The sequence below is a fragment of the Protopterus annectens genome, chromosome 6.part1 (genome assembly GCF_019279795.1).
Source record: "Protopterus annectens isolate FY-2018-M chromosome 6.part1, PAN1.0, whole genome shotgun sequence".
NCBI classification, from domain to species: Eukaryota; Metazoa; Chordata; order Ceratodontiformes; family Protopteridae; genus Protopterus; species Protopterus annectens.
Genome location: NC_056738.1, coordinates 351,037,556 through 351,065,055, shown reverse-complemented (window position 1 = coordinate 351,065,055; position 27,500 = coordinate 351,037,556). Strand labels below are relative to the sequence as shown.

At 39.0% G+C, this 27,500-nt stretch overlaps 1 protein-coding gene across 1 annotated transcript in view; it reads right to left on the bottom strand.

The window, feature by feature from the left end:
• CDC42BPG (CDC42 binding protein kinase gamma) overlaps positions 1-27,500 on the bottom strand; it is a 1,192,486-nt gene that overhangs the window by 684,096 nt on the left and 480,890 nt on the right. The window contains exons 9-10 of the mRNA XM_044075379.1: positions 22,344-22,592; positions 2,611-2,690 (exon numbers count right to left, since the gene is read on the bottom strand). Of these exons, the coding sequence (XP_043931314.1) occupies positions 2,611-2,690; positions 22,344-22,592 (329 nt within the window). The remainder of the gene's footprint in view (positions 1-2,610; positions 2,691-22,343; positions 22,593-27,500) is intronic.

Genomic DNA, 27,500 nt, shown 5'->3' with positions numbered 1-27,500 from the left:
TCTGACAGACAGAGCAGCTGCCTCCCCACCAAACTAGGAAGACTAACTTCTGGTGCTCCAAGGAGATCTTCATGGTTTTCACTCTACTCCTAAATATTTTTTTTAAATATTATTTGCATATATCTGCAGAATAATCAAGCAGAATAATCAAACAAAATAATTCACCTCCAAACAGAAAATGCACTGAAGGTGTGCAATGTTTAGTGGGAAGTGTCTGCCACAAACTCGCTTTGTTTGTACCTTTTTCTGATGATGTCATTATTGTCTGAACAAGACTAGGGTAATAACTGTCTTTTCTGAAATGCTGATATTTTACAATCAAATAGCAGGCAATCAACACTTAAAAATGGAGGGAAATCTCCAAAACGGGTACTTATCACTTTGAAAATCAAATGACCAGGAATAAAAAAAAAAAGCAGGAATGGTGGTCTTCAAACCACAAACTCAATAAAACAAGAAATGCACCAAGGAGAGTCAAGCAACAACATGACCAACACCAGAACAAAAGCCAAAATATGTAAACATAATGATAACTTAGTAGTCCACAGAATAACAAAGTTTAAGCACCAAATCAAACAATGCTTTTCATCCGGCAAGTACAAAACTGACTTCTTCAGACTACACTGCCAGGGACTCATTTATATGAAAAGCAGTCTTATTAAATAACTGAATACATTAAACAATTTTAAAGGGATAACCATAAAAATATAGATTAAAACCATACAAAATTTAAAACCATATAAAAATAGTAATTTTAAAGCCAACGTCACATAACAGAACTGGTGCATTAAAAATATAGAAAATAGACAAGTTATCAACATTTAAAGCCATCTAGTGTGTATTGTGAAGCTAAAAAAAAAAAACTAAGTGACGAAATATATGCCAGGCGTGTGGGTGACCCCAACCCAAGCTAGCACTCTAACTTCCAAAAATATTTTTCCAAGGCTACCTTTTTTAAAATGGGAAACAAAGGAAATTAATTTATTACAAAAGATGGAATGCCTGTAAAAGGGGACTGTTTTCATTACATTTAGAGATATAATAATGTTCACAGATTCGCTTTCTGAATTCTATCTCAGTATTGCCCTCATAAAATGCTGGGCAAATACAGCAAACTGCTAAATAAACCAAACCCCTAGTAGAACAGCTACCATCATGTGTGTAAACAGTAGATCTTAAATTGTTGTCAAGGTAGATACATTTTTTGTCACAAACATATTTACACTGGTTGCAGCAACCACACTTGGTGGTCCCCCTCATATTCCTTGGGATATTAAAAGACGTAATAGATACAAATATATTTTTAATGTTGCTGCCCTCTTGAAAGTAAATTTAAGTAAATTTAAGTCCAAGTCTCAACTATATTTCTTATTTTCTCATCACTGGTCAAGATTTCCCAGTTTTTATAAATATGTTTAATTACGTTTGAACCAGCATTATACTGCAGGACTACAGCCTTAGAAAAAAATTAGTATTGCCCCCATCTTCCTTAACATCAACAGCTGGATCGTCCATCTGTAAATTGGACAATGTTAAGTAAATGAGTTGACTGAACATATTAATAGACTGAGGACCATTTAGACAAATCCCTAAAAGGGGGACATATCTAGTACCCCAATCATTGTATACATCATCACATATATAACAAAATAAGTTCCTTGGGTAATTCACTTTCCAGAAACATGGTCTCTAATTTTGCCCTTTCTTAGTTAAATAGATCTAGATCTGAAATCATGCAGGCTCCGATTGAGATTCCTGGCAGATCCAGCAACATGCCTACAAAGTGCAAGAAACTGATGCTTAATACCTCCTTAAACATACAGCCCTGTCAGAGTTCACCAGCTGCTTGTGCAGTTTTGCTAAACAAAACAGCCTTGCATATGGTCAAGCAGAAAAGGACATGGATCAATTAATAATGATCATGAGCAGTGCTGTTCTCAAATAGGACCATACTGTATTGTGGGAGGGCAGCATGGAGGATACCTAGCATACTGCTTCTTTCCACACTTTCCTTCAAATGCTTTAAAATCTCACTTACATGAAAGTGGAGTGGCTGTATCAGAAAAAAACAATACAAATTATACACATCCAAAGAAAAGATCAGACCAAATTGCGGTCTTTCCATAAGATCTACAGTATTTTACAACAATGTGATATGTAATTAATTCAAAATAATTCTGCTTCAACTTCTCAAACTAGAAACCAAAGAGAGTTAGATTTGACCTCTTAACTAAACTAAATAAAAAAACAGCAAGATGAAGGGAAGCTGTACTGCAAACCTGCTTTAATGGCAATACAAAGTTTTGAGATTCATTGTTTTCCTTTTGAAGTTGCACTTAACTTTTCTAAGCTGTGGGACTAAACTCATTACAGTATATGGGGATAGGGGGTGCACAAACTCAGTCCTCCTTAACTGATGTAAGGTATAAAGATAACAGACTCAAGTCTGAGTTTGTATCAAATACAAAAAAAAAACACTGTGGCCATGCAACCAATTAAATTCTCACCTATATAAAACAGTTTAATTCTCCAGAACTTATTCAACCAACCACTAAATTCATTTTCTTTAGCTGTGTGATATGTAGAAGGCTTGCAGAAATAAACACTTACCAGTCTGAGGTATATGTAAACCCTACAAATGGAAGGTGATGGCCTGAGAAAGCACTGTGAGATGTTGGAGGTAATGTCTCCTAGAGTGAAAACAAAGAAAAGATAATTATTATATACCAGACAGAGATCAAAGTTGTGTGAAGCAGGCACAAATACACACACACAGATAAATACTAATGGATATGACAACATTCTGATTCATGAACCAAGTAGCTATTCTCAACAACGTGCCTCTGTGTAGCCAAAAAAATAACACCAGGAAACTTCGAAATTAGGCTCACTTAGTGACACAAGGAGTCTTTAGGTATAAAAATGTTAAAAACACCAGTTGTTGAATAACTTCAGTGTAAATCCAAAAGAAGTATTAGTAAAAGACAAGTATTAGTGAAGGAAATAAATTTTTATTCAATATATTGATGCTTCAAAGTCACAGCACAAAATAAAATTGTTAAGCGTTTTCATCTCTAGATACATTGGAACATCAGAACCATTTTGATAAATTGACAGCTTTTATGACGACATTTGAATGAAGCATGTGATATAATCATTTGCCTATTTAAAGAAACAGACCAAATAAAAATGTCAAAATATCATGAATAAAATCTAATATATTATGGAATCAACCACGTTAAAAATCAAATTTTAAATACAAAAGCAAACAAAGTATGTAGAAAGTGTAAAAACTATATACGTTACTAAAAGCTATACTAAACTATGTAACCAGTTATTAAGTTAAAGCTTTGCAGCTGTAAACTTCAGCACTGGGGCAATAGAAGTGTGTTCACTAAGTCCAGGAATGATAGTGACATTTAGTCTAAGTTGCCATGTCATTTCTCTAATTCTGTCTCCCCAGCACCCCCGCAAATATTTTTGGAATGGTTTCAAGTATACCAGAAAGAAATTTAGTGAAGGAGGAACAACTGATAGAATGCTTATATAGGGAGTTATTAATATTTTTCTTAGAAACAGAATCAACATGCTCACAGAGTCTTCTACAAACTTTGTTTTCCATAGATATAAAAACTACCACACCCTTCACAAACAGCCAGGTATAGAACACCTACTGAAGCACAATTTCCATCTCCTAATGTGATTTCAGATGTGGGTGTTCCTGCATGAATTTTAGTGCACTGTAGAAAGTATCTGCATTGATTACATGCTCCACACCATCTTGTAACCTTTTCTTGTGGATTTGGAAATGTCTTTCCTCAGGTGTTAAAGGAGATATTTAATGTTCTTTCCTATGTTAAATACAAATCTTGGTCCCTCCCTTAGTACTGTAGTCATCTTTGTATCCCCTTTAAACATACACCAGTTTCTCGAAAGGATGTTCTTCATTGTCACCAGAGTAGATACCATAGAGATAACCATAGAATTTGTAAATACATTCAAATGAGTTGGGTCCTTAGATGTTTTAAGTTGATTAACTGATTGGTCATCTCCCAAAGGTTTTACTTCTTGCCCCAACCACTCAAAACTTCTTTACCTATTCTTTCCAAAAATTCCAAAGAGTATCCCCTTTAAAGGAATATTTTTGTCAAATTTCTTCACTCTTAAAATTTCCTACCTCAGAGCACATCTTGGCACCTTTAACATGATGCCCTTCAAAAATGTTCCTTTTTGTGTACCCTGGACAACTATTTTACTCTAACTATTCGAAAATGCCGATTGCCTAAAAATTTTGGAATCAAACAAAGCAACCATCCTCTATCTTTATAGCTTAACAAAACTGATTACTTGGACATAACAGAGTGGGTATGCATAAACTTTAGAAAAGAGGTTGTAGTGTAGGACACAAGATATTCTCTAACTGAACTGTCGTCCTTCCAGAATATGAAGATGTCATCCAGATATCACAAATGGGTAAATCAGTGGTCTTTAAATCCTGACCCGAGTACCAAATCCCTTTCCCAACTATACATAACTAAGTTGCCATACATAGGAGCACAGTTAGCACCCCACAGCAACTCCTCGTAAATGTCGAAAAAACACCCCCCCCAAATGAAATGAAGTTATTGTTTAAAATAATTTCCATCCCTTCCATAATAAAATTAATGTATTGTTCAGGTAGGAAAGCTCCAAAATGGTAGCATTAAATAGTTTTCAACCCTCCTTATGAGTTATGGATGTAAACAAGTCAACCACATCTATTGTCAAGAAACTATAATTGACAGTAAAGAAATCTTTTTTCACTTTAGTTAAAAAGTCCCATGAATCTCTTAATATATGTTCAATGGGACGTACAGAGTTCTTCAAAATCTGGTCAACAAAAACTCCTAAGGGGTACTAATAGAGTTGTGGGCTGCCACCATTAGTCAGTAAGGGGGGGGGTTGATGATAAATTTGTGTATTTTAGGTATGCAAAATGCTAAAAAGGAATAAATGGGTGTTTGTTATAAAGAAAATCATGCAAATCCTTCAGTGACAGCATCTTGTATTAGGGGGTCATCCAGAAAAAGTTAAATTTTTCTATAAGTTAAATGTATTTCATTCTTGGATACTAAATCGTATTTATCAGTCATGTAAAAGACCAAATATTTGTCCAAAGTATGCCATCTTATCTACAGTAACCATACCCCAATCCTTATCTGGCTTCATAATCCTCAGTGTTTTCTCATCCCTTAATGTATTCATGAGGATTCTTTTTTTCTTAGTAAGAATGTAGTACTCTCTTTTGAGATTTAAGTAAATTTAACATCTCCATACTACAGGCTTTTCAAAGGTTGCCACAGCTGGGTGGAGCAGTGGGTCAAATATAGTTTTTCTTTTCATCATGGCATAAGAACTGCTTGAAGGGGTGTCCAATCTTGCCCCTTGTTTTTTTGATCACCACCTGAAGGTTAAGATATTTGACATGCAACTTTAATTCTATTAAAACTTCCACTGCATCTGTCCTTGAGGAAGGAACAGATTTAAAACCTTTTCTGAAAAGCATTGCACATGTTTTGTCAATCTTGAGGTCAGTGTAATTGCAGATGTTAAAACCCTGCTAACAATTAATTCTACCTCCCTCACTGACTACCACATTGTCCGTAAAATCATCACATCCACCTCACATGACTATACTAGTTGTTCCTCTTCCAATTTCTCCCTCTCCCCCTGGTTCTCTGCCCCTTCAAGATGTGTGTATTCTAAAACCAACCATTACAAACACAATGAGCCTGTCCTTACTGGGAGTGAGGGTACATTATTAAAATAGCCCATTCTAAGGAATGTGGAACACAGAGCAGGTCAAACTACACATTATCATTCATCCTTGCACTATGGGTATTTCAAGACTCACTCCCCAGGGTGCAGTGCCCATACACTCAGAAAAAAATGGTAGTGGTATGGTAGATAAACCAGCAGGGTAGAACCCAGTCTTTCCTCCTATACAGAGAAGTTATGAACGTTTTTATTAACGTCCCATACCTTTATCAGTTTATGAAAAATGGTATGACCAAGATATTTAAGAAATGAGGCGAAGTCAGAGTTGAGACACTTATGAAGTTGTTATATATACTCAAGGACAAACCATCTGGATTGACCACTATTCAGATTACCATGCAGGGATGAACAAAAAGAAGTTAGCATTCTGTCCGCATTGATTTCTAGAGCATAAAATCATCTTGGATAACTGCAAGAGTGTGCAGCCCAGCTTTTTTACTATTTGAGATTTTTTTCTTCTTCCTCAGACTGCAAGAACATTAGGCAACTCTTTGTGGAAAAGGTTACTCAATGAAACATACCCTCTTCCATGATGCCTCCACTAGGCCTACCAATAGTGCAGCTATGAATACTCCTCCAACTTATTTTCAACATAAAAATAGTATGCCCAAAAGAAGGCCATAGAGAAGGATTCAGCTTTACATTCAGCCTCTTAAGAGTTAATCTTGAACCTACCAGGTTAAATTATGTCTTCATATCTCTAGTAGTTCCAGCTGTTTTTCAGACTGTTCTTTTGACAGGAATTTTTCCATTTTTACTTAAAAGAGGTGAAACCTTGAATAACCCATTTTCAAAAATAAAAATACTTCCATTCTGCTTATTCTGGAGAATTAATTCACTATCCTAAGCCTCCAGGTTTTAGGTCAATATTACTTGACAGTATTGGTTTAGCTTCATTTTCATCTAACTTCTTATGACCACCTTGATTTTGTCAGCCCAGCTTTAGAGATCTAGACATAGCACCTTAATGATTCTTTTCTGGGTCCCTAATGACTCAGTAGCAAGGGAAATATTCCTTCCTATTGTTGTTTGATCTCTTTTGATGGATCTGACATGTCTATCATGGGATCTGTATCAAGTACCTGTAGACTTGCTGTGAACTCAACATCCACAGCCGTGAAATGGTCTGATTATTACCTTTTTTAGGGCATATTCAGAAGATTTCGTCAAACATGAGCCTGAATGAGTTTCCCAGAATTGCACAGTAATAAAGACCTTGATTTTGGTTTGCTGTTGTAAAACTGCACATGGGAGATGATTACACTAAGAAACATTTTTCTGTGGAAAGGTACAGAGCATCACCATTACTCTGGTCATTTTCACTTTTAATTTTCTTTACTGTAATGCAGTGCATATTGGACTTTAACATACTTTGAACTACTCTGATTCCATCCTGAGTTGGGGGCACTGCAACCAACTTTGCTTTAGACTTTGATTGCTAAACCTATGTGAATGCACACAACTGTAAAACTTGCACATTTTTGAAACTTTCTGAAACTATTAACACTTATTTTTGTGGAAGAAACTGACAAAAATAAAGAAAAATACAAAATGTCAGACTGTAGTAGGAACTTATGTATAAAAGGCCATATTTCTAGTTCACTTTGAGGTTATAAAAATAAATGTTCTCGCAGAAACAACATGGTAGTCAGCTATATACTGCAACTATGACTCAGTTCTTCTACCTTCAGGGACTTCAGTACTACTCAATGCTAAACTTCATATCACCACTGTGTCGGCTTAAAAGCATGGCATTATAGCCATGGCATGTTACAAAGGAAAACTATACTTTTTTTTTCTGGTGAAATATACAAGATATTTACTTATGATGCAATGAAGACTAAATGCAAATATGTTCAGGACAACAGTCACCACATTACTTTGGACAGTGTATGGAAGTGCCTTGTGAAATATTTATAATGTTTTAAGTATGATGTAATGACAATACAATATTGATATATTCTAGATATGGTCTGTATACGGCCATCCTGAACAGCAATTGTATACTCATACCTTGGGAAACTGAGCATAATGCAATCTGGCAGTCTAGTGCCTTATAATTTATATGCAAACTGCTGGGTCTTACAACCAGCACAAAGTTATATATCTGAAACAATTTTATATTTTCTAGTAAAATGTTTTGGAGAGCAGCTCTGAATGTCCAGTTATGCCCAGTGTAGCTTGGTTGAGCTTCTAGAAGTGGACATAATAGAAAAATATGGACATTGAATATTTGAGTGCCAAGTCACAATTCCTGGTAATGCTTCACTTTTTCTATAGTAGCTTTTAAAATGCTGGAGAATACCAATTTATGGAACAAAGAAATAGTTTTCATTCTTATGTTGCAAAAACAAAACAAATTTATGATTTATATATGTAAAACATTTGTACTCAGTGAGGAAAAGTGAAAATGTGCATGTTTGCTATGAATTAAATACAAAAAACAGCTGCATATTACTTCTGACTCTAAAGTAGGTAGATAAATATAATGGCAACTTGCTGTCAGACCTATACTGTCCTCATCAAGCCACATCAATAAACATTCAAAAGTGATTATGCATCTTCCCTTTGCTTTTATACATAGCCTGCCCCCCTACAGCAAGATAACTACCTTCTGTGGAAATTTCTGATGCAGGATGATGAAGAATTTGAAAGACAGGGTATCCACAGAAATGTTTCAAGTAGCTGCTAAATTAGAGATTGACCAAGCCAAAGTCAAGCCTCATCAATGATCATTCAACCAGTCATCATGTAACTGTTCCTTTTGCACATATTTATATTTTGCATTTTAGAGAGGCAGGCTATCTGTGTACTCTTTTGATGTTAGATTGAGATAAACGCAAAATAACGAATGGCCACGGTAATGCTGTTCAGCTTGCTGCTTTCATTGTTACAAGAATGATCACTTGATTGCGAGCACCTAAATGCCCTTTGTTGTTACTCCATACTGTTTCTCTCCCCATTACAATATTTGATTGCCAAATGCAAATAAATCATGGCTACAATAATGTATTTCAACTTGTAATATGGAGCTCCAGGGCTGATGTTGCATGCCATTTAGTCCCTGCATTTGCAGAGATGCTACCTTCTTATCTAGTAGGGAGAGCTCTTCATTACTGAACTGAACACTAGACAAATTCAATACAGTCATTCCTATATCAGTTATTTCTTTTGTAAGCAACTGCGTGTTGTGGGTCCTACCTGTGTGAAGGTCTTGGTGCACTTTTAAACTGTAGCAAACTGTTTCTACAGTTTAGACCACACATGGAATGTTATAGCACTCTGGTTTGACTGCAAATGCAATACTAGTTTTTAAAAGCCAGTATTGCATTAAAGATCAGGATTGTGTGATCGTACCCTCCAACACTTTGCACCCGTGGCAGTTGCCCTTCTCACCTCACCCTAGCTACACTGCAGCTTACAACCAATGATGGTCTTGTCACGTTGCTTCAATTTTTGGCATAAAATATTGATTGCTATATGGATCTAGTGCATTAAATACAGTAGCCTTCATGGCCCTGCATTTGATGCCAAGTGAAACAGGCCGATCCTAATTATCCTGGAAAAAATTCTGAGTCATGATCTCAGAAAGGCAACTATTTTTTTTCTGATGCACTCAGCCAAGAAACATAGTCTGACGGTTTAGATATAGGAATATTAAACCACATATGTTTCCTATCAGGCCAAAGAAATAAAGGACATCCCAACTTGCCATCTGAGGAGATCTTTAGGAAAAACTCAATATGAGAGACCAATCTAGCAACATGAGAGAACTCTCTTAACAAGGGAAGTTCCCTCGACAGGGATCAGATAACTCCTGTAAAGCCATAAACAGTAAGAACCATGTCATACTTGATAAAAATTTAAATTAGAACAGCACATATCACAGGGTAAGGCACAAAACTGCATTTCAATCACCTACCAAAACTGTGGAGCCACTCTACTCTCCTAACTACTGAAGGTCCTGCTCAATATCACTCAAAAAATGCAAGTGATCAAAAAAAGGGTCATACAGAGACCTAGTAATTTTGGTGCAAACAATCAACTATTAATTAATAAAATGCACTCCTTCATGCCAGCAAAACTATGCACGAGATGGAAACAAGGGGAGAGTATCACTAATTTTACTAGTAATGAAAAGTCAGATGTAATCCTGAAATAAATAAATGGCTATAATACATTTAAATCCATGTTTTTTCCTCATCAAACAATGTTCATCAGTCAAATGCACTCCTCATAAAAAAGAGGCCTTCATGTTGATCTTGAATCAATGTAAGTATTTTCCTTTACTTATAAAGCATATGTATCCTGTTAACACCAACAAACTGGACTCAATTGGGAAATCGATGTTCTTACTATAGCCATCTTAGACTATGTGTTGTGTACAAACTTCAATTTTTATCTGGAAATAATGAATAGCAACAGACAAATACAGCAATGAAATAAGGCCAATGTTTTCAAAATAAATGCTTCATGCTACATCTGGTTATTTAACAAAAAAAAAAAAAACAGTGGGGAAAAAAAGAAATATCCAATATTAATAAAAAAATCACAGATTAGAATCCCTCAATAGGTTATCAAAACACATGAACCTTCTCTCAATCCAGACTAAATTTTGACTTCTAGGTCAAGGAAATTCAAAGATAGACTGAGAAATTATACCCAAATCAATCAGTTAACTTCCTACATTTTATAATTTCTTAGATATTACTACAAACAATTTTCAAATGTGCTGGAGAAAGTATTTTTCCAAAGCAGCTTCCCAGGAGAAGGATGGTCTCTTTTTAAGAAATAGGACTGAGGATTCAGTAGAATGGCACACTGGCACACTCCAGTAGTTAATTAGTTTTAATAACTGTTGCAAAAAATGATTATATTACCATAGAAAGAAGAGCTTAAATAAAACAGGATGTTTTTTAAGAAATAGGACTGAGGATTCAGTAGGATGGCACACTGGCACACTCCAGTAGTTAATTAGTTTTAATAACTGTTGCAAAAAATGATTATATTACCATAGAAAGAAGAGCTTAAATAAAAGAGGATGTGACCTGCTCTGAACTTGCTGCCTTCTTGTAACTCAGAGAGGTACTTGGTAAATAGAAACGTAGACTCGGGGTCAGCTAATGGAAAAACACAAGGGTAGCAATAGTTTTACTGATAGCTTCCCTCCATTTCATTAGTTATATTTGGCTATACTTCAGAAACACAAAGCTTAACAAAATAACCCAAGTAACATCTAAACTAAATTAAAGGACAGGTTGGCATAATGGTTAAGATGTTTACTTTACAAACACCAGGTTCTGGGTTTGATTCTCACATGGGATAGTTGGCTAGGCTTAAAATGGCCCACAAGGGCAGTAAGCCTAGTACTACTATATGAACCTATAAAAAAGGTCACACAGATCATTCAGTAAAAACTGCAAGAAAGAAACATTTTGAGGGAACCCTAATGTCGATGAAGACCAAGTTTGAATTTAAGCTGTTTCTAAAACATAACCAAGCAATACCTTCTACTGCACTGAGGAGGTTAAAAAAGGCTGAAACATGCATGTCTACAGCTTGTGGACTTTGGCTTTGTTGGCCTGACTATACCCATAAAGACTTGGAAAGTAACAAGTAAAAACTTTTTTTTCCAACTGTTTTGGATGTCTACAAAATGGATGCATCAAAGTATTTTACCATGCATCTATTGTTTCTGAAAATTACACATACATTTGCAGTATTTTTTTTTCTTTTCATTAGTGCCACTTGGCATGGCAAGCAACATTTTGAAATCATGCTAATACATTGGTTTCATGGAACCTGTTTTTATCAAACCATGTTGGAAAATACATATGGATGCAGTGAAGTTCTACCCTGTTAACCTACTTAAAGTATTCAGCACTAGCTGTAAGATTTCAGCTGTCTTTACACTTTCATATTTTAACTAGTTTTCACATCTACTGAAAGTGATTTCCAAATTATTTCACAATTGGGCTTGCTCATATAAATACCCCATAAACAGCAAATATTTATGAAAAGATCACAGATCATCTCATTTCCATGTACATGCAGTCTTATTCTCCACTTGTCATGCTGTCTTTTCCCCTTTCCTGTAACGTTAAAAAAAACATGATTTTATTAAGGTCAGTCTTTATACATGTAGCATTTTAGGAAGTATAACTGTATCATGACAAAACATTTGTGTAAGCCACATTTGGTAGCCTTGTCTTTATTCTCAAATTCTATTGCTACTTGTTTATTTTCAATGCTTCTCATTAACTGAAATGTAGGTGCACATCATAAATCACCATTTTTCTAAATACATTTAATGCTCATTCATTGACCGATCTACCCTTGTAAATTATTTATGTTTTCAGCAAAATCACAGCACTTAAACATTTTATTTAAATTTCATTTGCATGCAAGCATATTCATGCTAATTTTATTAATGAAATTCTACTCATCAGATCCTGCAAACTTGGATAATGAATAATGCTCAAAAACATTCACTACCTCTACTCATAAATTAACTGCAGTTCTGGTGGCATGGCTAAACCACAGACCCACCATATCTCCTATTAAATGCAACAATGCATGCATCAATTTAATCATGATGTATGTTATTTGAAAAAAAATATTGTTTAAAGTATTTAAGACATTAACATTAATTTTGTTTTCTTTTAACTGATTATCGGTTTCTGCAGTGCTAGAAACTAACCTAAAATAGCTTAGATTTAGCTGAAGATTTGTTTACTAGCTCCTTTCTTCCATTGCAAGGGGTATTCTGTGCTATTCTAGGTTCATGTTGCACAGTTCTTTCTTCTTTTTTTCTATGATTTTAGATTAATTAGAGGGAAGAAAAGTGCTGCACTTACAAGGTTGTCAGAAAAATACAACATTGCGTGTTTCTTGAAGTTAGTGCACTTAAATGTTTCTTTGCCTGTTCTCCAAATCTGCCAAAAATATGTTCCATTAACTCTTGTATATATAGTTTGATGCGACCGGCAAACAATTAAGGTACTAAACTGATCTAAATACCCCTTCCAAAATGTTTGAAACAAATCTGTAGGGCAATGCAGGTACAAAAGACAGTTCCTTAATCATTTCATCCTAGTTCAGATCATTGCATAGTAAACAACTCACTTAAACATGCTGCTGTTTTCTGAAGTGACAAAATGGTATGATCTTTTTAAAATGGTTAACATTTACACTATTGCAGTGTTTCTATAACTTAAAGTCATCATGAGAGTTGAATAAACATTGTAGTAGTACTGTTATCATAACAATGATTCCTTTAAGCTGCTCACATAACAAACCTATTCACTAACTGCTGTTCAAATCATTGTCCTAGAAATTTCTGTAAAGCTTAATGAACAATGCAAGTAAGTTGTAAAGTGTGCATTTATCACTCCTTAATAAATATAAGTAGTGTCACAATAATTGCTCTAAAACAGGTATTTCATGTGTTTAGTACACTTGTTGGCAATAACAGAGCATCTTTCACTTTGTTCTGGACTATCAAGATAGCTCAAAGCTAGTCATAGGAAAGAATAACCTACTACTGAAATTAGAGGATCAAGATTTACTGGAACAACTATACTTTAACATGTTGGTGACCTCATTATGGCCTGAAGAGGAAATCCAAGCCAGCAATACTAAGCCCCCTCCAGGCAGGTTGAAAAGTGGTTTGCAATCACAAGAGCAATGAGGTGCTGTCCACATTCTTCCAAAGGTTAACAGATACAATATGTAACTTTCTCAACATAACAGCCAACAACTGAAATATCTGAAATACTTCAATCTATATTTTAAGTACATCCATCAGTCGTATTTTACTTCACATTTTTTCATCATCTCCTTACAACACAACTTCATGATTCATTTACAGCATTTGGTAGGATACAACATTCCTTCAATGGGTGCTTAGACTATTAGAAATCACCATTCATAACTGTGTCCATCCTACTCCCCTTTCTATTAACTTCCTTAACAATTCATCTCATTCTGTGACATTCCTAGGGAAAGCCATTCTTTCACTGAACAAACCAGTAATCTATTTCTTTTGGATCTGAAATTCTTCCAAAAGAAGTTTAGAATCTTTCTTACAATACTTTATGAATGCTGTATTTAACAAAGTATTGGCAACAAACTTAAAAAAAAAAAAAAAAAAAAAAAACAACCGCTGCTGCAGCTAAACTTTGCCCCTTGCTTTTTAGTGTTTGTAGGAATTGAATTTCACATCATTTCAATCTCAGCTGCATTTCCTTCTCTTATTTGTCCATTTTTACCCCTGCTGCCCCAAAATACTTAGTTTTGCTGGGAAACAGGTTCGGAATATAACTGTTGTATTCATTCTATCAGTCTTCATATATAGCAACAAAGCCAGTCTCATTAAATTGCTAAAAACAAATTATTGTAATATACAATTTTTCATTTGAAACTGGTATTTTGTTTTCTAGGACTGCCTGTATGATCACTACTACCCGATAAATAGGACTGTATACACCAAGTGATCACAGTCAAAAGTTTGTCACCCTTTCACACATTTAATGTTCACCTCCCATATTAAGCAGGGCCACACAGGATAACCCGGGGGTAAATTTAGGTCTGCCCACCCATAAATGAAGACTGTGCTTAGAGGTAGCCAAGGAAGGAGTTTCTTTATCCTGAACTGGTAACTTATTTCACAGGTTAACTACATTAAGTTAGAAACTTATTACTCTAGACGGTCTTGTTTATTTTTTGACATGGCTGTAGGTTCCCTGGTGCAGATGTTATTACAGACACTGGCTTCACAATGAAATAGGAAATAAGTGGGTCATGTCTCAAAAAGTGAGACATTGGACACTTCAGAGTAGCCAATAGGATACTCAGTATAATGAGAGTTGTGCTAATCTGCCAAGCCAGCTGAAGGATTTAAGGCCTTTAATTTTCTTTTTAGAAATGTTTGGGGCCTTTCCAGGTGATCAACATACTTGGATTTGTACATATCAAAGGGGACCAACACTACAACTTGTGAGAGATGCACTTATATTGCCAAACTGGAAGCAAAGCTCTCTTCACTCAAGACTGGACTAGACAGTCAAGAGAAGAAGGTAAACACTTGCACCACACCACATATCACATAGTCCCTCAAAACCTACACCACCAAAACACACACATAGAAACACAAAACACACACCTACATTCGTGAAGGCTCTCAATAAAAACCTGCCTAAGCATCAGGGACCTCCAAAGCAGAAACGCAAGCAAACTCCACCCCCCAACACAACCCAAATGACACATAGCCCACAAACTCAGTGTGCCATTCAACCACAGCCCATAAGGCATAACAACGTACCCAACACTCTAGTCATACGTGACTCTATAGTCAGGCACACTGATGCTCCACTCACCAGGCTAAACAAGGAGAAAGTTACTGTCACAGCTGCCTGTCAGGTGCCAGGATCCGCCACAACGCCCGCACTCAGGTCACTCCACAACAAGTACAAATATGACACTGTCATTGTTGGTGTGAATGACCCGAGATGTACCTCCCTGGACTACATGAAGAGAGACATGGAGGAGCTCTCTGATCTTGTAGCCCAGGAAGGTATGACCCTGGCACTGAGTAGCATCCTGCCATCACCCAGAATGATGCCACAGTACAAGGACAAAATGATTGACTTCAACAACTGGCTAAGCTTCTGGTGCCATTCTAAGGGGATCCAGTATTTGTCTGCCTGGGACGACATGATCGACAGACCACGATGCTTTGCCAGAGATGGCTTGCACCTGTTGCCCTTGGGATTCCGGACACTGGCTAAGGCTCTTGCCACCCCTTTAGTGCCTTTTTTAGGCAAGGTTCAAATGACAAATTCACCACCGTAACAGGTACAAGCAAGCAAAATCTGTGGGTAATGCTACTCAATCCTAAGTCGTCTGAACCTCAAAATGCACTCACTCAAGGCACTTCTTAAAATGGAGAACATCGACATCTGTGCAGTGACAGAGACCTGGTTGAAAGCTCCAGAGAGAACCCCTGCATTACCAGGCTATAATTCATACCACACCTTTCGGCCACCTAACCCAGAATGAAGCACTAAAGATGGAGGCGTGTCCATATTCATTAAGGATATCCACACCTCCAGGCTAGTTGAACAGCATAACGCATCCGAGATTATCCAAGTGCAACTAACTCTGGGCAAGACCACAATCCAAATTGTAGCTTGCTACAGACCCCCCACCAGGCCCCAGGATTCCCACTCCTCATTTTTGATACACTGGAAAGTATTAGGGTACAACCCAACACCCTAATAATGGGTGATTTCAACTACCCCACCATTAACTGGGAAAATTACTCATGTACCAACTCTTTTGCTCAACGTTTTCTGGAATTCATAAATTCCAACGCCTTGGATCAACTTATTCACACCCCCACCAGGGGCAGTAATATCCTAGACCTGGTCATTACCAACATGGGCAACCGGTGTTCCACACCAGAGGTCAATTCCTTGTAGGTCAGATCTGACCACAAACTAATCACCCTAGACATCCACATCCTGCCCCCACCCCCAATTAGGGAAACCACAGTAAAAAACTTCTCCAAAGTCAACTTTACACTTCTTAAGACAGAAGTGGAAAACTTCATGACACCCATTGCAGATGGACAATAGAGTTACGACTGCTGAATCCTACACAAATGTACTTTATAAGCACTTACACGAGTGCATGAATCATGCTATCCCTAACAGAACCAAGATGCTATCCTCCAAAAAAAGGAAGCCGATCTGGTGGTCCTCTACCATAAACAAACTCTACAACAGGAGAAAGAAACTATTGCAAAAAAGAATAAAATCCCATGACTGGAGGAACGCCCTGGTCAACCTCAGTAAGAAGTTGAGATCCCTCATAAAATCCTCCAAAGCTAGTTACGAAAACAAAATTGCCATTGACTCTAAAGACAACCACAAAGCATTCTATAGCTATGTCAAGAATCTCAATGGCAACACTCAGATCTGCTCTGAGTTATAGCACAATGGCACTAAATATACAGAACCAACTGATATTGCTAACATCCTGGCAGATAGGTTCAGTGCTAACTTTACCCCTCTCTCTCCCCCTAGAGGGCCCATCTCTATACCGGAAGAATGCAAAGTTCCTGTAATCACTGCTGCACAGGTAAAAAAAACACACTCTCCAAAGCCAAGAACACAGCATCCATGGGACCTGACAATATCCCAAGGCTGCGTTCTACATGAACTACAGAATGAACTGGCACCCTACCTAAGTACCATGTTCACTCATAGCCTCACCTCAGGCTTTGTGCCCACTGAATGGCGCACTAAAATGGTTATCCCACTCCACAAAGGGGGAGCCACGACAGACCCCAGGAACTACCGCCCCATTAGCCTGACGAGCCTGGTCTGCAAGGCCATGGAACGTATCATTATGGAACTCGTAAACAAAGACATTGGTAATCTCCAAACTCTAGACCCTACCCAGTTCAGATTTGTAAAATACAGATCATGTCTCCTAAACCTGATTGACTTCTTTGAAGCAGTCACCAAAGCCATAGATGAGGATAAGGTGGTTCACACAGCTTATCTACATCTCGCCAAGGCTTTCAACACCATCCCCCACTCTGGAATTATAGATAAGCTCACTAAACTACGTATAAATCTCTATTTCACAAGATGGGTTGCCAACTGGCTCACGGACAGAACCCACACTGTGAAAGTAGTAGACTCCAACTCCGACTTCAGACCAGTGACAAGTGGAGCACCACATGGTTCAGTCCTGGGTCGTCTCCTGTTTGGTATCTACTTCTCTGAAGTATTGACTAATACAGAAGGTCTTTGGCTAACAAAGTTTGCAGATAACTGCAAACTAGGAGCCATAATTGAAACTCCTAACAATGTGGACATACTACTAAAGGGCCTCACGGACAGATGCCTGTTGCCAAAGCCATGGCCTGAAGCTCAATGCCAAAAAGTGTATTGTCATCCCCTTTGGTAAAAACTCTGTACCCATGAACTACCACATAGCTGGTAGTCTACTTAACGCCGAAAATGTGATAAGAGACCTTGGGACACAGGTGGACAGTAGTCGCTCCTTTGATAATCACATCGCCACAGTGGTCAGGAAATCCTTCTACGTGGCTCACCTCATCACAAAGGGTTTCTCATCCAGAAAAAGAGAGGTCATTGTTCCCCTCTACTCATCACTCATCAGACCCATTATAGAGTACAACGCTCCTTTTCGTATGTACCTCACAAGACATCTACAACAACTGAAAAGGCCACAGAAATACCTCACAAAGAGGATTACTGGCCTCAAAGAGATGCCCTACGCAGACTGTCTCAAAAAACTCCAGCTTTACTCCGTCACATATTGCCTACTCAGCGGCGATCTCTGCCTAACAATACAAAGCTATGTCAAACCCAGAGCTGTTAGACATGCTCCACTTAAAGAAATTCCAATCCCTCCAAGCTACATGCTCTAGGGACCTAAACCTTATCACCACAACTACTCATGTACTAACTCTTTTGCTCAACGTTTTCTGGAATTCATAAATTTCCACGCCTTGGCTACCCCTCCTAGAACATGCTGGAGGGATAGATTCCTGTCCCAGAGACTTCCCATACTCTGGAACAGACTACCTAAAAGTAGCTAGGATTACTTACCACAGAATAGCAAAAAGATTTGGGACAGAGAAATTAACTTTTCAAAGCTAATTTGTAGAGTCACACATATTTGCTCAAATTGGGGTACTTGTGCACATCACAGAGTAGTTGCTATATAGTTATAACTTGTAAAAACAGGATAGTCACTAAGTACTAACACTACAGAGGACAGCCTTTCACCCAACAAAATGATTTCTAGGTAATGGTCCCTAAATAATATAGTCAAACAGAAGACAATACACTGAGCACTGAACATGGTAGTTACAGCCTTAAACAGTAAAGTAGTTAGTAAGCAGTAATACTGAACAGCCAGCATATAAGCACCCATGAACGCAAGTTCTATGCACTGGTACCTAAATAATGTGGTCAACTAAAAGTCAGTACACTATACAGTAGGATGGTTACAGTAAAATTTCAAACACTAGTGCTCGGCTGCGCGCACACATAACACCACTAGAATTGATACAAGGATTGATACAATGTAGTACACACTGCAAAAATTATGAAATTAAGCAAGTTTGCCAAGAATGAGAAACAGCAGTACTTTAACTACTGGCCACCACTAGTCCTGGTCTCAACAGATGCATGCCACTAAGAATCAATGACCCTTTGCTCCTTCTCTTCCAGAAACAAAACAGTATTAATAATTGCATGCTGGCTGGAAAGACTGTTTCCAGGTTTTCCAGTGATTGGTAGTCTCTGGGAACATTTGGAAGCAAGAAATCTGTACTCTCTCTCATCCTGAGCAAAACAGATAAAAAAATCTAAAGCTAGTTTTCAAAGAAAACAAGTCTTGCCTCACATGTTGCAAATTTTAAAAGGATGCGGGATAAAAAGGGGGGGGGGTTAATACTCTAGGTACTGGAGTACAAACTCACTGGGTTGGAAAATATAAAAGCCTTCATATGTCTACAGAATTCTTTGAATCACTCTGTCAATGTGCTGTGCAAACTTGCTAGAAACATTGTGCACTGCGCCGTATGTTTCTGTATACCCTGAGAGTGTAAAAATGGTAAGGCAAAGGGGAGTTAAGTAGACAGAATCAATCAGTGATGAAACAGATGTTTTCTGAAAACAAATATAAAATGACAAGTTTTACAAATTTTTTAGCTGACCTTTTTCCAGGAAGAGAGAGCAAAATAAAACAAAAAAATTGCTGATTTGTCCAAAAGACCTTCTGAACCTTCTGCACAAGTGTTAAGTCAAGTAACATCACAAAGGGGAAAATAAAGTGACACGATATTGTAACTTGAAGATAAAAGAGAAGTTAATTTCAAGTATAAACTGACACTGTGCGTCTCCAGACTGAGAAGGGGAAATTTTCACAGGGGCTACAAAAGATTACTTTTAGATCAAGCAGGGCATTGTCTAAGTGTCAAAATGAGCAAGATGAGAATGAGTTATAAAAGTACAACTCAATGATACTGAAAAAGTCAAGAGGTGTACACAAACTCACGTTCACAGCAATGAAGTCGCCCAGCCTATACAACAAAAGAAGTCAGGATGTGCCAATGAAATTAAGCAGTTGGCATTTACCAGTTAAGAAGTCAAAAGGCTATATGTAAAGAAATACAGAGATGCAGTAACAGTGACTTGTGTCCATTTGAAACATCCAGGAGCTGAAAGTGCAGAAAGAATGAAAGTTTTACTAGTAAGCTGTAGGAGAAAAGAATGTTGGATTGCAGGATGTCTGACAAGTACAAATGCTATTCGTGCTTCTGTGTAAAACAGAAGCTAAAAACAAAATCCAACACAAATCTTGGGAGACAGCAAACACTAAAAATAAGAACAATGCTTGCCAACCTTTGCTTCTCATTCTAAGCTGACAAAAGAAAATCATGCTGCTGCAACAAATCAGCAAAGAAAATAATTCCTTCAAACAGAGGGAAAAACATTCCTATTAAATTTCTGAGACAGGGTTAGGTAACTAATATTAAGAACAGAAAAGACATTTACAGTCTGAAAACTGTAGAAACAACTGAGAAAAACTAATGAAGGCCAGATTGCCTTGTATGGTAAGATCATAGAGCAATTACAACAGGCAAAACTGCACAAAATGAATTTAATTCAGACTGGGAATGTACAAAAAGTCTCAGATGTATTTAATGTTGAATATATCCCAGTCATGGGGTCTAAACCAACAGGTCCACCATCTGTGTTGAATATCAAAGAAATCTTAGCAAATGAGCCAGCAACTGAGATCCGGCTTGTGAAACAAGAGTATCCAACAACCTTGTGTTATGGAAACTGAGGATACATTAAAAAATTAACCATATGGTACAAAACACGTAAAAATAAGCAGAACTTACTGTCATGTTTCTCATTAAAATTGAGATCTGTTGTTTCAGACCCTTATGAGAACGTGGGAAATGGGGATGTGAACAGAATAAAACCCAACAGAAGAGAAGTTTCATACTGCAGTCAAAGGTACGTATTTGATTCACACTACACTGCCAAACAGAAATCTAAAAACAGATCCAAAACAAGTGTTTTGATCACTGAAAGCATTAAACATCTGTTATTACTGTTAAGTCAATGATGGATCAGAGTTCTGTGTACGATATAGAGAGACTGAGGTGTTATGCCTGTTTTAAGTTGGACATGTAACCACTTAGTGTCCAAGCTGGAGGAACATATGAAAGACCAATCAGCCTGTGCCAGCAGAAGTTGGATCTGGCTGACTGACTGTTCATCACATGCGGGGGGGGGGGGGGGGGTGATGTATGTGGTGTAGTATCCCCTAGCATCTGTTATGGAATGTGCAGAGCTGTAGTGGTGGGGCATGCTGGGACGAATATCCACACAAAGTGGAGAAAGCAGTGGCCCCCTCTGGTGAAAAGGCAGGGCCAGACAATAGAAAAAGACAGAAATTGGCCTTTCAGAGAAATGGTCAAAGAAAAAACAGGCAGAGAACTGTGATTAAATTAAGATAGAGCCTGAGAGCTGGAGCAGAAGCCTTGGATTGAGCCTTAAAAAGCCAATGGTGCATCTTTTGAAGTGCAGACATTCTAGAGTGATAAAGAATGGACCAGAACTGAGCGCGTAAGATAAAACACTTTTGTTTTATTTAAACATGTGCAACTTGAAATTAACATTCTCAAATTACACTTTCTTATAGGAACCAAAAACTGAGCTTTTTTAAAATGTTTGTTCAGAAAAAAGGCTAGTCACCAACTTTATAAATCTTACCATAATACCAAAATTGCATTTGATCCATATGTCTACATATATCAAGTTGTTTAGCAGCAAGCACTGACCTAGGAACAAAAGGTCTGTATGCATTTTCTATTTTATTAGACTTCAATTCATACCAGTTCAGTTTGCCAGATGACTGGAAAGCTGCAGATTCAGTTTCCTCTTCCTGCTCAGCTAGGAGGCCTCCACATTATCTCCTTCCACAATACTTTCAAGGAAGGAGTGTAAGGCTTTGTTAGATTTTGACAATATTTTTACCAGCTTTCATCATGAAGGCTGCTAACCTACCCCTCAGTTATCTTTTTTTTAGACTTCCATTTCTAGACTCTGCAGCACAATCACTAGAAGTCCTTGGGGTTGACTGTACCAAAGAAAATTTCTTTACAGAGAACTGATGCTTCTACTTGCCCAAGAAGAGCTCTAATATGGCTATCTGCTGCTTGTTTTTCAGTACCACTTATTTCTGAGATGTGTGTTCCCACAATATGCATAACCTATTTAAAAAAGTTTAATAATAATAATGGTAGTTAATTCTTTTGTAAGTAAATTAACACAATGTGACCATTACTAGGAACACATAAAGAAAAGTTCAGCACTGAAAAAAAACAATCATGCTTTGCCTTCACCATGGTGGAACCACCTGAGTAAAGTTTGAAAAGCTTTTCTTTGCTGCTATCTACTTACACTGTTTCGGAGTGAATCATCATCCACATCAAAATTGGATGTATCTGCAGGACTGGTGACTTCAGGAATATGAGGTGGTACATTGTTTCGGAGATTTTCCCAATCTATACCAGCAAAAAAAGGGTGATTCTTAAAATCTTCAATGCCATTCTGACCAAGTCTTTCCTCTTGACTACAAATTAATCTCCTAATCAAGTCTTTGGCAACATTAGACACATCTGTGATATCAGATGGGAACTGCAAGTGGTCCTACAAAAAAAAAAAAAAAAAAAAAAAAAACAGAAAAAATATTTAGCATTCAAAAAAAAAACTTGGTTTAATGTATTTTTGAAGTAGTCCTGTTAATTTCCTTTTCTCTAATACTTAATGCAGTCTGTAAACATATGCCACAGAACTGATAACAGTAAAATGTTAAAGTTGCCTCGTTAGAAAAATTTAAACGCATTTCCTTCACATCTCTGAATTAGAACCCCAATTATATACCAACATTACTGTCATAGCACATTAGGTGATAGCTTGTAGAGCTGTCAGTGATATCTCTACTTTCAAAACTTAAATAAAAGTGAGCATAACATTTTAAAAGGCTGTAAAATCAAGGTTGGATTCACAGGTTCCATTTAATCAAATTTGGTAGTGTCACACACTGAAATAAGAAGTTATGTACCTACCATAACGTTCCATGTTAGTTGTCTTCTCTCGCCTTCTTTCTTGCTTGATGGGTTCGGAGCCGATCCTCGGCTCCGACTCGGCACTTGCTAAGCTCGAGAGTCACTTTTACCAGCTCGAGGCAGCCCCATATCCCATGATGCAAGGCGGTAAGTACCCAGATCTCGTTTGATGACAAAGGGCAATAGCACCAAGCATAAATACTTCCCAAAGGAAGAAAGAAAGAAAGCCTACAGGATGAAAGAAGGACCAGTTCTGAATGGTCTTCAGCATAACAATCTCTTGTAGAAAGGTCTGTCCAGGCCTGGGGGAAGGAGGGAGGGTCGCAAGAAAGAAGGCGAGAAGACAACTAACATGGAACGTTATGGTAGGTACATAACTTCTTAATGTTAAGTTGTCAATCTCGCCTTCATTCCTGCTTGATGGGACCGCGTCCCTAGCACCTCTATCCTGGGTGGCTCAATGGAACAGACTCTTGAGGACTGTAGAGCCAAAACTGGCTCTATCCCTGGAGGCCAAGTCCAATTTGTAATGGGAAACAAAAGTATGAGGAGTGGCCCAAGTGGCCGCTGCACAAATAGTGTCTAAAGGAAGTCTAGTTTGAAAGGCTGTAGAAGTAGCTAAGCTCCTAGTTGAATGTGCTTTAGGTTTTGAGCACAGCTGTTTTCCCCTGAGCAGATAAATTTCAGAGATGACGAAGAAAGCCATCTAGACAAGGTCACTTTAGAGACAGGAAGGCCTTTCTTGTTATCCGCATAGGAAACAAAAAGTTGATCAGATTTCCTAAAATTTTTAGTTCTGTCCAAATAATATCTGAGTTGGCGATGGACATCAAGATAATGTAGTTTTTGTTCGGCTCTGTCTGAATAGTTTGGGAAAAATACAGGAGATCAATGGATTGATTCAAATTGGTCTTTGAGGCGACCTTAGGCAAAAGGTCGGATTAGTTCTCAATGATACTCTGTCTTTGTGAAAAACCAAATAGGGGGGTCGAACCGATAGAGCATGAAGTTCAGACACCCTCCTGGCCGATGTAATAGCTACTAGGAATAAAGTTTTCCAAGAAAGAAATTTTAGGGAGCAAGAAACAGCTGGCTCGAATGGGAAGAATCAAGGATGTCAGCACTAAATTTAGATCCCATTGAGGAGGAGGATTCCTGATTGGAGGCTTTAGCAGGAAAATTCCTTTCAAGAAGGCCCTACAAAGCCTATGGGACATAATATTGTGATCTGCAATCCCGACATGAAAGTTCGAGATAGCAGCCAATTGAACTCTGACTGTGGAAGAAGAGGAGCCTGCATGAAAAATCTCTGCTAAGAAGTCCAGGACTGCCTGAACAGGGGCAGTGAAAGGATCAATATTCTTGGCATTAGCCCAATAAGAGAAACGTTTCCATTTGCTTGCATAAATCCTCCTGGTAGAGGATTTTAAAGAAGCTACTATGATGTCTCTAACAGGGTTAGAGATCAAAGGAAGCCTGGCTAAGGAAGGAAGTGGAGCAACCATGCTGTGAGGTTGAGAGACGGGATAGACCGGTGCAGCTGACCAGATTGGTGAATCAGTAGATCTGGCACAGGGTCCAGATGCCACGGCTGCACCAAAAGGTGACGATGGAGGAACGGGAACCAAACTTGTCGAGGCCAGTAAGGAGCAATGAGAATCAATTTGGCTCTCAAAACGGTTGCTTTCTGGATAACTTGAGGGATCAGAGGAAATGGAGGAAAGGCATAAAGAAGTCCCTGGGGCCAATCCTGGGTCAGAGCGTCTCTGGGGGGATGGCCTGGAAGAGGGAAGAGAGAGAAGAAGTCTGGGCATTTGCTGTTTTGGGGAGTAGCAAAAGATCGCAACATGGGCGACCCCATTCCAGAAAAATCTCTTCCGCTATAGATTGCTTGAGAGACCACTCGTGAGGCATGAGAATAGCTCTGCTCAATCTGTCCGCTACAATGTTGGTTTTCCCAGGGATATGCGTTGCTACCAGAAACCGATGAGAGGAGATTGCCCATTGCCATAGTCTGAGCGCTTCTCGACACAATGGGTAGGACTTGGTTCCGCCCTGTTTGTTGATATACCAAACTACAGACATGTTGTCTGTGTGGACTGCAATTGTCCCTACGGGAAGAAAGTCATTGAGGGCTTGCAACGTTAAAAGCACTGCTCTCATCTCCAGGACATTTATGTGCAGGTGGTACTCGAACGGCTGCCACGTCCCATGAACCATCCTGCCCTGATAATGAACCCCCACCCGATCAGGGAGGCATCCGTGGTGACAGTGGCTACCAGGGATGGGGGTACAAAGTGTCTGCCTTGGTGAACCTGGGGAGATGTGATCCACCAAGCAAGATGATCTTTGCAAGTCTGTGTCACCAGAATCTGGTAACGCATTGGAAGTTGTTGGTACGACCACTGTGTGAACAGCATCCACTGAAGAAGGCGCATGTAGAAGCGAGCCAGGGGAAGAAGAGTAATGGCCGCAGCCATGAGGCCTAATACCTTTAGAACCATTCTGGCCTGTACTTTCTTGTTGGCTAGAATGATCCTGACATGACTTTGAATGTCTGAAACTCTTTGATCTGTAAGGGTAGCTGACATCCGAACAGTGTTTAAGTTTGCGCCTATGAAAGTAACAGACTGGCAGGGCGATAAGGATGACTTTTCGAAGTTGATCGAGATGCCCAAAAGAGTACAAAGCTTTATTGTGTAATCCCTGGCTTGAATAAGCTGATGCCTGGTGGTGGCTGAAAGGAGCCAGTCGTCGAGATACGGAAACACCTGGAATCCTTGACGTCTCAGGTGAGCCGTGACCACTGCCATGCATTTGGTGAACACTCTTGGGGCTGTAGTGAGACCAAAGGGCAGGGCTCTGAACTGGAAATGACTGGACCCCAGCCGAAAGTGGAGAAATCTCCTGGAGCGTCTGTGAACTTTGATGTGATAATACGCATCCTGAAGATCTATTGAGCACATCCAGTTGTCCTTCTGTAAGAAGGGCAGAATTGACTGAAGAGTGACCATTCGGAATCTTGTCTTCCTCACAGACTTGTTGAGTCTGCTGAGATCCAATATTGGTCTCCAGTCTCCCGTCTTTTTGGGGACCAAAAAGAACCTTGAGTAGATTCCGGGCTCTGAATGGTCTGTTGTAACTGGCTGAATGGCTCTTTTGCAGTAGTTTTGAGACTTCTAACTCTGCAATTTCCCTTAGGCCGGTACATCTGGAAGGGAATTTGAGGGGTAGAAAGGACTTTCCTCGAAAGGAATTATGTAACCCTTGGATATGATCGACTGTACCCATCTGTCTTGAGTGAGGGAGTGCCAGGCTTCTGGGTACAGTGATAATCTTCCCCCGACTGCCTCCAAGGAGGGACAGCCGGGCAACATCTCAGGGATGCTGAAAGGGCTTGTCAGAGAGAGGCTCTCTGTTTCCTGGTTTTGGACCCCTCTGCCTCTAGAGCGGCGTCTGTTGTTGTTACCCCCTCTGCCTCTAGGGGTAAACTGACCACGTGAATCCGGCGTGACTCCTTGGGATTTGCGGAACCACATTTTGCCACCTTCCTGTCCTTTGGGGTAAGGTCTAGAAGGGGTGGAAAAACGGACTCCTACAGCAGAAAGAGTCTTGCCGTCCTGCTCACACCTGGTCAAAGTTTCCTTCACTTGAGGGCCAAACAAAGCTGACCCATCAAAGGGAGAATTTGTGAAGGACGCCTTAAAGGGATCTGCAAAATCACATAGCCGCATCCAGGCTTGGCGTCTAAGAGCCACACCTGTACCTGCGGCCCTACTCGCTCCATCAGCAGCATATGATATTAGCCGCATGGAGGAGTTTGCAATGGAATTAAGGGTTCCTAGCTGCGAAGCAATTTTTTCCTGAGCCCCTGCAGCTGTAGGATCCTGTACAACATCACCTAGCTCCTTAAGGATATCCCTTTGGAGTCTGGTGAAGTGACATAGGTAATTCAGCGAACGCATAGCAAAGGTCGCTGAGGAAAACATCCGCCACTGCACCTATCCATGGTCCTAGAGTCCTTATTAGGAGGATGGACGGGTACGGAAGGATCTGCAAGTTCCTTCTTGGTGGCAGCAGCCACCACCATGGCATCAGCGGGAACACCCTTAGTGAGGAATTGCTCATCACACGGGCAGTAATAAATTTTGAAGGCCTCCTAGGGACTGGCTCTACAGAGTCAGGAGCAGCCCACGCCTTTCGGGCAATAACCTGCATAAGGGGGTCGAAAGGCGGAGACACCCAGGAGGTGGAGGGCCGAGATCCAAACGCCTCTAGGTATACTGACTCATCCTCAGTGGGATTATTGGTGGGCCAGTTTCCCCTCTGTCTAAGGAGTTCTAGGATGTCTGAGAAGGAGACATCCTCAGAAGGGGATCTTGGGGATCCCTCTGACTCATCTAAGTCAGTATCTGAAGTGATAGACTCGGCGGAGTCTACATGTTTCCTCTTACAGGTCCTCTTCCTAGGAGGATCTCCAAACATCAGG